Below are 12,717 nucleotides of genomic sequence, written 5' to 3' on the forward strand. Positions count from 1 at the left end.
CTGACTTGAGTTATGATAAAGCTGGAAGTATAATCTCCTTGACAGGATATGAGTATATCCCAGTATCCTGTGTTATTGACAAAAAAGACTCAGGGTATAGTTCTGGAACCCCTCCCCACACTTCCCAGTGGGATTCTCTACTTCCTTTTTCCACTCCTAACTTTTCCCCTTCAGATTCCAACCTGATTTCCTCTCTGAAAACAGGTATTTGCCCTCTCTAGCCTGCTTGCCCCCATTTGCCCCACCTTCCTTGTGTGTATGGTTTGTCTCTGTGCTCACCACATGCCCCTTGAATGGTCTTTCCACTGCCCTCTATTTGCAGTGGTGTTCTCCCATCTGCAGCAGGAAAGGTTTTTCTCTGATTGGAAAATCTGCTGCGATGGCCTGTATCTCATCTGAGGCCTGGGTTCCATGCTCCAATGTTGTCTGTAGCCATTTGTTGGTGCTTTAGCACAATACAGTTAGGCAGCCTTGGGTGTTTGCCAGTCTCCAGGCAGACACTCATCACATCACAGCCATCTTTCCATCTCCCAGTGGGCCTAGCTTTAGGTTGCATATAGAGAATAGTTTGCTCAGGGGATGTTGGATTAAAATGCTTGAAAAGTTGGAAGTCATGGAATTTGTTCCCGTCACACTCTGGGATAATTGTAGTTTGAATTTCACCGTGGAACAAACACGAAAAGACGATTTCCTCACCTTTTGTTTAGGAAGTGCTTTGGCATATTTTATAGTGAGATGACCAAAAACCCGAAGACAAATATCATATTGTACAGTCAATCTGGATTTTCAGAATCCTTTGGACTTTTTAAAGTGTCCCATCCTGAGATCTGAGCAGGGTGTTGTGCTGGTCTGTAATGTGGTGCCACAGGAGCTTGACAATCAGAGACTGTGAGGGCCCAGCACTTGCCTACTTTAAACCAGATCAGTTACCTGATGGAACAGCCAGCCCTCACCTCGTGTTATTTTGTTAATGGCATTCTACTGATGTACCTGCTTATATTTAGTAAAATGAGTTCATAGCAGAGGTTCTCACCGATTGCCTGGCCTGAGTGATAGAGAGCTTCCGATTGCTAGTGCTGTGATGTTAGTTTTTTGTGTCCTTCAACTTCACATAATTTACTACTTTTTGAGAGGTTAATCATTCTTGGCTGCAACAGCTACAGTTAGTCTCTGTACACATCATTCCATCACCATCCTCAAACCTAGTTTTAAATTTAAAATATTTACGACACACTCTAGATGATGTTGACATTTTCACAATGTTAGGTTGATACCTCATTTCTATAAAGTCATTTTCTAGAGCCTTCAACTATAGCCTGAAGCAGAAGGATATGTTTTTGTCATTGCTGGCTCTGTGATATTTGCAATATTCCTTTTAATGTTTTACCACCAAAATAGGAACAAAAAATGCTGTTAGCCCACTTGATTATTCTGAGCGCACGACTTTGTAAATCCTCAAATGAAAAGCAGACGTTAAAAAAAAAGCATCAAACAGGTAAAATATTCCAGAAATTAAGAACTGATGTCTTTAAAAATAGCCTCTGTATGGAGGAAAATCTCTAACAGAATTTGACAAGCTCAGTGGTGTAGATGTCTAGGTCTTCACTGCTTTCAAATGAGGCATGACTGAGCAGGGTGGGGTGGGAGGGAAAAGAGCAGGGTTGTCTCTGAGGGCCTGGGAGCAGGCTCTAGGCATCACTTACCTTCAGGAGAAGTTTCCTATTCATCTGTGCTTTTTATAGGACATAAAGTAAAGTAAAAAGCAATCTACTGAAACTTAAAATTGTAATTGAGCAATTTTCCTGATGAGAGACTTTATTTTGTAAATTTATTTTGGGTCTGTGAATACAGGATGGCTCATAGGAAAATCAATTCCTTTGTTAATTCAAAGTGGCATCAGGTCTTAGCTGAATTTTGTGGAGGAAATAAAATATAGATTTTGCTTAAAACTCTCAAAACTTCTTTTAGAAAGTTGTTTTTCCAATGATTGTATTGCTACATACATAATTAGTCATGGGTACTAGACAGTGTTTCAGTGTAGCTTAGGTAGAGAGAGGCTTGCCTAGCGTGCATGTGTGTTCCATGCATCCCAGTACCAACCACAAAGGAAAGGAAAGCACATACATGTTGGATGTTAAAACATGTATTTTAAACAGATTATGTGAAATTGCTTGTCAACTGTTAAGTAAGTGACTGGTAGGTGTGTCAAGTTACTACTGATGCTTGTGTTCAGGTTTTTAAAACCGAAGGCAGTATTCCTGTTAAGGTGGATGTTAGGAAGAAGTCCTGGGTTTAGGTGCTCTGTCTGCTTCTATTTACAGTATACCTGCATAAAGTTACTAGTTTCTAAAAGCTTGGGTTTCAAAACAGGAGTGAATAACGAGTAATAGCACCTCCCTGCTCAAGGTGTTGAGAAGATAGAGGGGGTAAGACTGTGCTGACACTTAAAGTCATGTATGGTGATGCCTCCTCCAAATCTTCTTGTTCAGGATTGTTTTGCTTCATTTTGGTCTTTGTGTTTCCGTAAAATTTTAAGATTTTTTTTTGTGTGTGTGCTACTTGTAGGGCCCTATTATATTATCTTTTAAAAGTTGAATGTGATGACCACCCAGAGTGAGCCAAAGGAGGATGGTACCAAAGAACATGTCAGACAGGATGGGGAAAATCCTAAAGCCTCAGCCATATGCAGTGAATTACAGGCAATGGAATAAAGGTGGGGGCCCTGAGAACACACATGGTCTCAACAGGTTAGATTTGGAATATATATGTATATAAGAATATATACATGCATGCAATAACAATTAGTGAAAAAGGCCATTATTTCAAAAAAAGAGAAGGAAAAAATGTTGAATTAATTATACACAAATAAAGGTAGAGCGGAATGGACTTTACTATACTACTGGACATGGACAGCTCATTCATTTTATGTTCCATGAGAGTAGTGTCAATATTACATTGTATGAGAAGTATGTGGGTCTTCCCTAGAATCCAGGAGAAAGAAGCAGAAGAAAGTTAAGTCCTTTTGTAGATGAGGAAACTGGCCAGTGGAAAGCATCATCTTGAAGTGTCCCTGTGGGGATCTTCTCTAGTAATGTCATCCTCGCTCAGCAGTTAGCATCCTCTTTCTGCCAAAATACCCAGGCAATGCTTCTGTTTCATCGACGCCAACCTGACTGTTTTCTCAGGCGTTTTTATGTGTCGTGTCTGTCATCTTCAGCACCTCTTTGTGGAACCTGTCACCTAGTACGTGTGTGAGGTCTACTGAATCTATGCATAGAACATTTGCGTTGTGCTCGATGTCTGTGTATGAACAAGAGCACTAAACTCGTGGAGCGCTTTCCCCGCTGCTACAGTGCGGATTATGTGTGGTGTCATTCAGCTGCAGTCAGTCAGCATTCTCTTTTCTCCTTGTCTTTACATCAGGCAGAAAGCCTGGAAGATAAGAACTTGGCTAAAGCCCACCGCTGTCAGCTAGAGAAGCTGAAATCCCAGTGTGAAAAGCTGACAGAGGAATTAACCCAGAATGAAAATGAGAACAAGAAACTAAAGCAGAAGTACCAGTGTCTGAAGGAGCAACTGGAGGAAAAGGTAAAAGTGGAAAGAGCTTCCCATCTGAAGGACTTATTTCCTAAGATGGGCTTTATTTATGCTACTTAGCAAATGGTATTCCAAGTCTTACATCAGTACAGGAAAAAGATAGTTTATTAGAATGCTCTGATTTTTATTATTTCCACCAACCAGTCACACTCTGGGAATGAAATATGTTTACATTTAGGGCTTTCAGTGTACTGTCTTGCCTGCCTAACTATGTGTCCTTCCTCTGCCACCATTTCCTTTTTCTCCTCTTTCTCTCGACCCCCTCCCTCCCTCCCTCCCTCCCTCCCTCCCTCCCTCCCTCCCTCCCTCCCTCCCTTCTTCCCTCCCTCCCTCTGTTCTGGCATTCCCTGTGTGTGTGGTTGCCAGCTCTTATGGCCTGCTTTATTTGGCATCTCTCTAATACTCTGCATACCTACTGTATCTGTTACTAGTACCTTGTTACCATGGATATAATGCTACATGTTCCACGGTTAAAATACGGTGTGAAATGGTTTGTATTTCCTTATCTACATTTAAGAAATACTGTCAAAGGGCCAGAGGGATGGTTCAGTGGTTAAGAGAGTTTGGTGTCATGAAGTGAAACCGATTAACAGGATTTCCTTTGGCTATATGTAGTCAAAAGGGAAGCTTTTTCTTAGCAGTGGTATTCTTGATTGTCCGTCTTCAACATTAACATAAACATGCGGAAAGCTCACTCTCATATACACACACACATGCATGTACACACTTAAACTTTTACACACCTTTTGTTTGTGTCCTTTCTTTTGGCTGTATTCATTGTCCAAAGATATGGTAAGAAATGCTAAGACTACATTGAAATTCCTAGAAAGCATTAGCAACAGTGATAGGTAGCATGGATGGGTGGGGGAGAATTGTTGCAAGTCTGTGTGTAGCAAATATCTACCTTCCACATTTCTTACTCATGTATTTAATGGTGATGGCTTGTATTAAAATGTATTTTCTCTGACATCTGATTGTTACAATGTCTAGTCCTATTCTTCCATTTTTTTTATAACGGGGAATGAGTATTTTAAAACCCACAGAATGTTTACTTATGCATTTCAGGCTTTTATTAAGCTTATTATCAAGGCAAATGCTTTTTTGAAATATCACAGAATTAATTTTCTTCTATGCATACTGTCATTAAAGTTTATTATTCCTTTTGCTTCAGTTTTATAGGAAAAAGTCTTCATTTCTTCCATTGTTCTAAAATGATCTTGTTGATCTTAACCTTTTGATTGTTCTGGCATTTATCTCAAAATTCATAATAGTGTTCATTATATCTGAGACATATTTGTATTGGTTTAAGTAGCATAGGGGATCTACCAGAGTTAGTGGGTAATTATCTCAGTTTTGCTCAGCAAGTAAGCACATTGTTTCCACATTGATAGCTCAAATGTCTGAAGTATCAGCACTGTGTCTGATCTAATTTTAAAAAGTCATATTCTAATAGGTAGAGGTTTATGAATGATGCCATTACTCCTTCTAGAGGCTTCAGAGTGATCATGTAGATTGTGTGGCTTGTGTAATAAGATGAATTTTAATGTTGAATATGCTTGTACAAAATTTTAGAAATAATTAAGTGCTTAAAATTATTACAGTATTTAATAGATTACCATGTTTGTATTATACACTTTGCCATTTTCCTTTCTTTGTACATTGTGGCCCTATTGTCACATAACATATTCAATAGTTGATTCAGGTACATCATGAGAAAAATAGCGAAAAAAATGAAAGAAATGTTCATGGTTATTTTTCTAATTTCAACATTTCACAAACATCAGAAGGACATTTATTTTCATTGTTACTGATTTTCTTTACCAATTCCTTGTATTTCAGCTATACAAGAAAATGAGAAATTATATGGGGTGGAAATTATATGTTATTCTTGAGTATTATAACTAGACTTATTACATGTTTCTTCCTCCTCGCTACCCATACCTGGAGGAAATTAGATGCCTACCACCATCATTTTCCATTTCTCTTTTAATAGTCGTACCCTTATGTACTACCTCAGGAGTTACTGTCACATGCATACCTTTGATTAGTCAGCTTTAACATTGTTGAAGTTCTTCCAGCTTGTCCAAGTTTTTATATACCACAAAGTCTGTGTGCTAGCATTGCTATGTTTATTAGGTATCAGTGGACTAGAGGCAAAGGTGCTGTTGCCTAAAATATTGTAGGACTCAGCCTGGACATTTAATCAGCGTACCCAGTGTCTGCCTCTGTCCTTTGGGAGTAGGAGGTATGGTGAGCAATCCTGTTCTTGCCGTTCTATGAGACTTGGTAGGAACCTTCTCTGGACTGTCAGCAGATGTTACAGTTTATCAGCTATCTAAAGCAATACTTGCTTATTTCAGTAGCGGTCCTGAGCTGTCTGTACAGGACCTAGATTTCTGCTATTAGTTCTTTAGGAATGGAATTAATGTCAATGAACCTGTCAGGAAGTACTTTAAGATCGCAGACTGTGGTCCATTGAAAGAATGGTGGCACGTAGGAACTAGTGCTGCGGCACCCCTTTCATAGAGGAGTGTTTTCATTCCTGTGAAATGCTCTGTTTAATTCATTGGTACAGTGAGGCCTGGCCATATTGGAGCAAACACTGGAGGTAATTTTCTTATACAAGTGAGACCTGCCAAATGATAATTACTATTTTTATTTGTGCATGTCTCTAAAACTAAGAACATACAATGACCTGCCTGGCTTTGGCATAGGAGCAGGGTGAGAGAGTAGGACACTGATTTTCTGCCTTTTCTCCTTTATTTAGTGTCACAAAAATGAATCACATTTGTGTCCTTTCATGAAATTGTAGCATTGAATCTCGTTCATGATTACTACATTCAGCTATTTTTGTTTTACTTTGATATGTTTTGGAATGAAAATAATTATTGATTTTTGTTAGAAAAACCTAACTAAACCTGAAATTTCCACATAAAATGTATCTGTGAAAGGCGGAAGGGATTGAGTATGTCAGGTCTCTACGCTCTGGGGTTGTAAAGAGGGAAAGAGAGTCAATGTCAGTGCTCACACAACAGCGATGATAAACATGGAGGTAATGAGTTTCTCAGTTTGATTTAATCAGTCCTCAATGTGTGTATACTTATTTAAATGTGTTACACACAATAAAAACATTCAATGTTATCTGTCAGTTAAAAAACCATAGCTATTGTGACATCTGCTTAGATTGCTTTTTTAAGTAATTTATTTATTCTTTCAAATTTTATTTCACATTCTATCCACAGTTCTCCCTTCCACCCCTTCTCCCAATTCCCCTATATTCCTCCCCAGCCCACCCCCAGTCCATTCCTCCTCACAGGTAAGGGCTCTGATGAGGACTCAACAAAGTCTGGCACAATAGGTTGGGTCAGGGCCAAGTCCCTCTCCCATGCATTAAGGCTGAGCATGGCATCCATGACTGCTGTTTTTTGATTTTGGAAAAATATATGAGTATGAGATATGTGCTCTGTACAGTATTTATGACTTTGCATAATCACATCTCTCGCTTTTGACTTGGCTGTTTGATGGCAGCAGGAGGAAGGTCTTGATTTCAGAGTTTTCTAGAAGAGTGAGGATAAAGGAAATCATATGAGCTACTGACTGCTAGCATTTATTATCTCATGCTTTGGGCCACCTTAAGCATGCTGTTTTTTTCTTTCTTTGGTGTTTTAAGTACTTTTTCAACTTCATATTTTATAAGTCCTGTAAGTAGGAAAAAAGCTATAGTCACCATATGTTAACTAGGTAGCATCTTAAGTTAGATAAATCAGTGGTTCTCAACTTGTGGGTGCAGCCCCTTAGGGGGTCACATATCAGATATCCTGCATATCAGAGATTTACACTGTGATTTATACCAGTAGCAAAATTACAGTTATAAAGTAGTAGTGAAATAATTTAATGATTGGGGTCACCACAACCTGAGGAATTGCATTAAAGTGTCATAGTATTAGGGAGACTGAGAACCACTGTTCTAAATAGTAAATGTTTCCATGAGTTTTTGTTAGATTGCTGTTCTTTTCAAAATAGCAAGTTAAACAATACTGCCAAAAATATTTTACCCTGGTCACTTTTTGAATAATTTGTTATTTGCTTATCGTTTGAATAATTTGCTTTTAATTGGATGATTTGTTTTTAAGCTAACATAGCCTTTAACTTTGAGGAAGAGTTAACTGACCCAATACATGGGTGCCAGAATATGCCAGTTAGTGAGACAACAGATCAGGATGCAAAAGTGAAGGCCAAGGGCACATTCATTCATGCAGCCGTGGCTGAGGATTGGGCAAGATATTAGGGTGCATAGAAGTACACTCTTCATGTTTGATCTAGAGCATAGGTGTGCTTTAGTTGTCCTTCTTAGATCTACCTCATTGGAAGTGCCAATGTACCAACAGTTTCTCAGAGATTGGGCCATGCGTGCATGCTTGCGCGCAAGTGTGTGCGTGCATGTGTGCTCGTGCGCGTGTGTGTGTGTGTGTGTGTGTGTGTGTGTGTGTGTGCATTTGAGTAGGTCCATGTATCTGTAGCTCAGATGCTCTTCCACCTGTTTTTATGAATGGCATCTTCCCTTGACTGACATAGAGTCCCTTGATTCAGCTGGACTGGCTGGTCAGCAAGCCCCAAGAACCTTCTTTTGTTTTGTTGTGTTTTTGAGACTGGGTCTCTTCTCTGTAGCCCTGGACCTCCCTATGTAGACCATACTGTACTAGAACTCCCAGAAATCCATCTGCCTCTGTCTTTCAAGTGCTGGGATTAAAGGTCTGTGCCACCGTGCCTGGCCCAGGTTGCTGGAGATACAGGTGTATGATACTGCACCGGGGTTTTATACCACGTGTGCTGGATGTCTAAGCTTAGGCCCTTGTGCTAGAAAAAAAAGCATTTCCCCTACCCAGCCACCTATTCAGCCTACAAAATCTGATTTTAAAAGCATCGGAGTAATAAAGTCCAAGTTTGCCCGTCCCATTAGCTCTTGATTTGGTAGAGGCCTGCCACTTCTTGTTGATAGCCACAGGCATGGAGAGGAAAGCAAACATGTTGGGCACCTTCCATGAAAACCTGTTCAGTTAGTCTGCTTTTCTTGACTTCCACGGTTGCATGTGGTCCCCACAAGAAAAATTGGACTAAGTAATGCTGAGTATGGTTGGCTATGGTGCGAAAACCAAGGCCATGTGATGATTTCCTATCACACCTGTTTCAGAGATTACTATGAAGTTAATTAGGCCTTGCTGGCTCTTATTGACCTTAAAAGAGAACATAAAATGGCTGCCAATGTTTATTTTCATTGACTTTTTCTTTTATTGCTGTTTAAAGTGCTTATTGACTCAATTCATTTTCTCATTTGATGATGACTGAGCAGTGTTCCGTAGATTTTTAGATAAAAACCAATAGGAGGTTTTCTTTTTGTTGTAGACATTAACTATGTGATTTGGTGATTTACTTTCACACTTTCTTTCCTTCTCTTTCATGGAAAGTACTGCTTTAAGGGAAAAAGGGGGAAGAAGAAATCCTGATGGCTTTTAGAGACACATCTAAACATACAAACACTCTTCTTTGAGATGCCATGCATTTTTTTTCTCTGAAGATTAAGCAACACTCATCCTAAATGCATAATTAAAAATCCCAGTTTGTTTTCTTGTTCATATTTTGGTTACTAAGTAGAAATGCATCCTAAGTAGCATATTTTAAATATCAAATGCTCTTTCTGTTTCTAGGCATTAAGAGAAATACGTAATCAGAGAGTGATCCTAAGAGTGGACGCATAAAGTGCCCTCTAGAAAGTGCTGCTTTCTCAAACTGTGAATGTTGATTTCTAGGGATGTGGCCAGTGCATACCCTGCCACCTTTTCATTATGCTGGTAATGATCGTTGTATTACTCAATCCTATCTTAGAAGAGGGTGCTAAAAGGTCTGAGCCAAAAATAATTTTCCTGAAATATGGGGGTTGAAAGTTTCAGTTTGAAATTCTACTCTTTTGTGTGTTTTATGGATAACCTTTGAAGCCTGTGGTAGTCAATGCTGTGGGTTGGAAGCCATTGCCACCTGGATTTGAAAGTGCGTGAGTTCAGATAGCCCGTGTTCTGTGCGCCATCTGTCCTGTTAGTGCACCTGTTTTATTCAGCATCTCAGGCTAACTCTTCCTGCACTGCAGCTGTAGCTTCCCCATCCTTCAGAAGAAATGATGCAAAGAGTGCATGTGGAAGAAAAGGAACAGTGTATATGTAACCTACTAAGTAGCATTTTTGTTTTAGGACATCAAACTTCTAGTAGAGTTACAGTGTTCTTTCATTTGGTTGCTTAAATATTCATAAAGAACCAGCCCTTTTGTGGACACATGGTCTCAGTAAATTCAAAATTAATTTGTGACAAAATGCTCCTCAAGAAACTTATTGAAGCACAAGGATTCCTTGACTTAGAAAAAAATGGGTTTCCTTACTCGTAGGCTTTATTTTGTATGATTGGAATCTGTTATCCTTGACATGAAAGAGGTCTGCATTAAGGAAATGCTTATGTAGGAATAGAAAATAATTTATTAATTGCTTGGTATTTGAGGTACTCTGTTAGGCAGCAAAGATGAATAATGCTTTAGGCTCAAAGGAGCTCAGATTATTGAGTGGCAGATATAAGATGCATATCATAGCAGGTGGGATAATATGATGCCATTTGAAGTGCCATGGGAATGGCTCATGGTAATATCAGGGTTTAATTAGGTTTGAACAAAATGGTTCTGATGTGACAATCACTATAAAACATTTCCAGAAATAATAGTTTACTCATGCCTAATTTGCAAGACAGTTGGGGTTGTAGTTTGGTAACTTGGTTTCCACATTTCCAACAAAGGGATGCCTTTTCTCCATGGGGTGACATTTCAGTGTCTTTAGCTTTCTGGCTGCCACTGGCATGAGGAATGGGAGTCTTGTTTACATAGGGAAATGACCTGTAGGCAGGTCCAAGTTTTGTTCAGGAAGGTTTCATGGTTTGCTGTGTAATGTTACTGTCTGGAATTTAAAACTAGAGTCAGCTGTTTTCCTAAGTTACTGAGTAACCCTCATCACAACTTCTTGGCTGATGTGTGTAGCTCTACTTTAGCAAACCATGCAGCCAATAAATCTTAATTAAATCTTACTGGCTTTAGTTTTCACTCTTTAGTAGTATATGATAACTGTTTTCTAGTTGTTATCTCTCCTCCACCAGCGATGTGTTAAAGATGGTCATAAGATGTAAATACTTCATATTTGCTTATTGAAGTTAGTTTTCCGTAAAGAAAATAGTTTCTTTTCAAAAGTAATGATTTACTTAGGCTGTGAGCATTGTATTTAAAGTGTTTTTGTTGTTAAAGTGTGTGAAAATTGTTGTTAATTGCACATAATAAATGTACTGGAAACAAAATGTCATTTTTAGAATTCCTAAGACATTGATGGCATTTCAAGAACTTTCACCAATAGCTAGTACTCTGTGGTACTTCCGTGAACCCAGGGCCTTGCATATGGTAGGCATGTTATCTCCACTGAGCTACAGCCTTTGTTATTTCTCCTTCCCTCCCTCCCTCCCTCCCTCCCTCCCTCCCTCCCTCCTTCCCTCCCTCCCTCTCTCCTTCCCTCCCTCCCTGCTTCCCTCCTTCCTTTTCTCTTTTCCTTCCTTTCATGTCTGGGTCTCACTGTCTAGCCTAGGCTGTCCTGGAACTTACTATTTAGACAAGGCTGATTTTGACCTCACAGAAATTTGCCTGCTTCTGCCTATGGAGTGCTAGAATTAAAGGTGTGTACTACCAAGCCCAGCTTGTTACCCAGCACGTTTATTATTCTTTTAAAATATTTCTTGTTTTTTTATTTGGAGACAGAGACTCTCTAATTTGCTTCTCCTGACTTTGAATTGCTATGCAGACAAGACAGGACTTCAACTTTCCATCCTCTTATTCACTCTTTAATTCCATGTGGTTACTGGTTGGTGTTGAAGTTCCTGGGAGGAGATAGCATTTTGGTTTTGTTCTTTACTTTTTTAAGCTGTTTTATTTTTATTAAAGTTGTGTTTCCTGACAGTCTTAGACCCACTGAGAAAGTGAGTGTTCTAGGTTATAAAGAATATGTTCAAATATCTATAATTGTAGCACTGTTCCTTGGTCTTAGAATTATAAACGAATGGGTTGAGCTCTGTGTGTGTGTGTGTGTGTGTGTGTGTGTGTGTGTGTGTGTGTGTGTGTGTGTGTGTGTTATCATGGACTTGTGAGAAGTTTCAGTATTTTATTTAGGCATTTATGTCACTAGTATAAACCTTTCTTATCCTAAAGTGGACACTTTGTGAAACCTCTGCAGTGGCAACAGAACTTTGCCTTCTCATTGTGTGATTAGCACATTCTTAAAAAGGTTAGTGTCATGTGACTTCTTTGGTTCTCTAAGCCCCTGAAAATTTGGGAGAGTACACATGCTTGATGTGTTTTTGCTTTTGCGGTGTGTTGTTTTGAATTTGCCATCATCTTTTCAATTTCTCCCCCTCTTTTTTTTAATTTAGAAATTTATTTACAATACTGGGAGTTGAACTCAAGGCCTTGCACACTATGTTACATCTCTAGTTGTTGGTTTTTTTTTTTTCTATTTTAGTTTGGGACAAGGTCTCACTTCATAGCCAAGACAGATTTGAACCTGTAAATCTGCCTCAGCCTCCTCAGTGTCTGTACTTACTGTGCTACACCACCACATTTGATCGAGTTTTCATTTGTAATGAGGACCCGTCAGGATTTAAGCTGTGAGATAGTCTTTCTACTTCAGTCACTATTTAGTCCCCATACACAGGACCTCTGCCTTTCTAGCATTTCAGTAGTGAGACCTCTGCCTGAATGTTTGAGCATTCAGTTTTGGGTTCTATGCCCTTGGATGCCAGTCACATTATTGACACTGTCAATAATGCCTGATTTGTAAAATGAAGGTTGTATTTCTCTAAGACTCACACTTGGCCACTAGTAAGGGTATCAATCTTCTTAGATTCCCTAGACTAATCTGCATCTATCTATCTATCTATCTATCTATCTATCTATCTATCTATCTATCTCCGTACTCTTTAGAGAAATCCATGCTGTCCTGTACCCCTAGGTATCTGTTATTGGTCCAGATTTCTAAATGTTTTCCAAAATAC

General features: G+C 39.1%; 1 protein-coding gene across 9 annotated transcripts in view; it reads left to right on the forward strand.

The window, feature by feature from the left end:
• The window catches only part of Cep128 (centrosomal protein 128), a 345,498-nt gene that overhangs the window by 125,521 nt on the left and 207,260 nt on the right, over positions 1 to 12,717 (forward strand). For 8 of the 9 annotated variants that reach the window (XM_040742677.1, XM_040742670.1, XM_040742674.1 and 5 more), the window contains one exon: positions 3,424 to 3,588. The exons of the other annotated variant lie outside the window; for it this stretch is intronic. In XM_040742677.1, coding sequence (XP_040598611.1) covers positions 3,424 to 3,588 — 165 coding nt within the window. The remainder of the gene's footprint in view (positions 1 to 3,423; positions 3,589 to 12,717) is intronic. 9 annotated transcript variants of the gene reach the window in all.

Source organism: Mesocricetus auratus, unplaced genomic scaffold (genome assembly GCF_017639785.1).
Source record: "Mesocricetus auratus isolate SY011 unplaced genomic scaffold, BCM_Maur_2.0 Super-Scaffold_15014, whole genome shotgun sequence".
Lineage (NCBI taxonomy): Eukaryota > Metazoa > Chordata > Mammalia > Rodentia > Cricetidae > Mesocricetus > Mesocricetus auratus.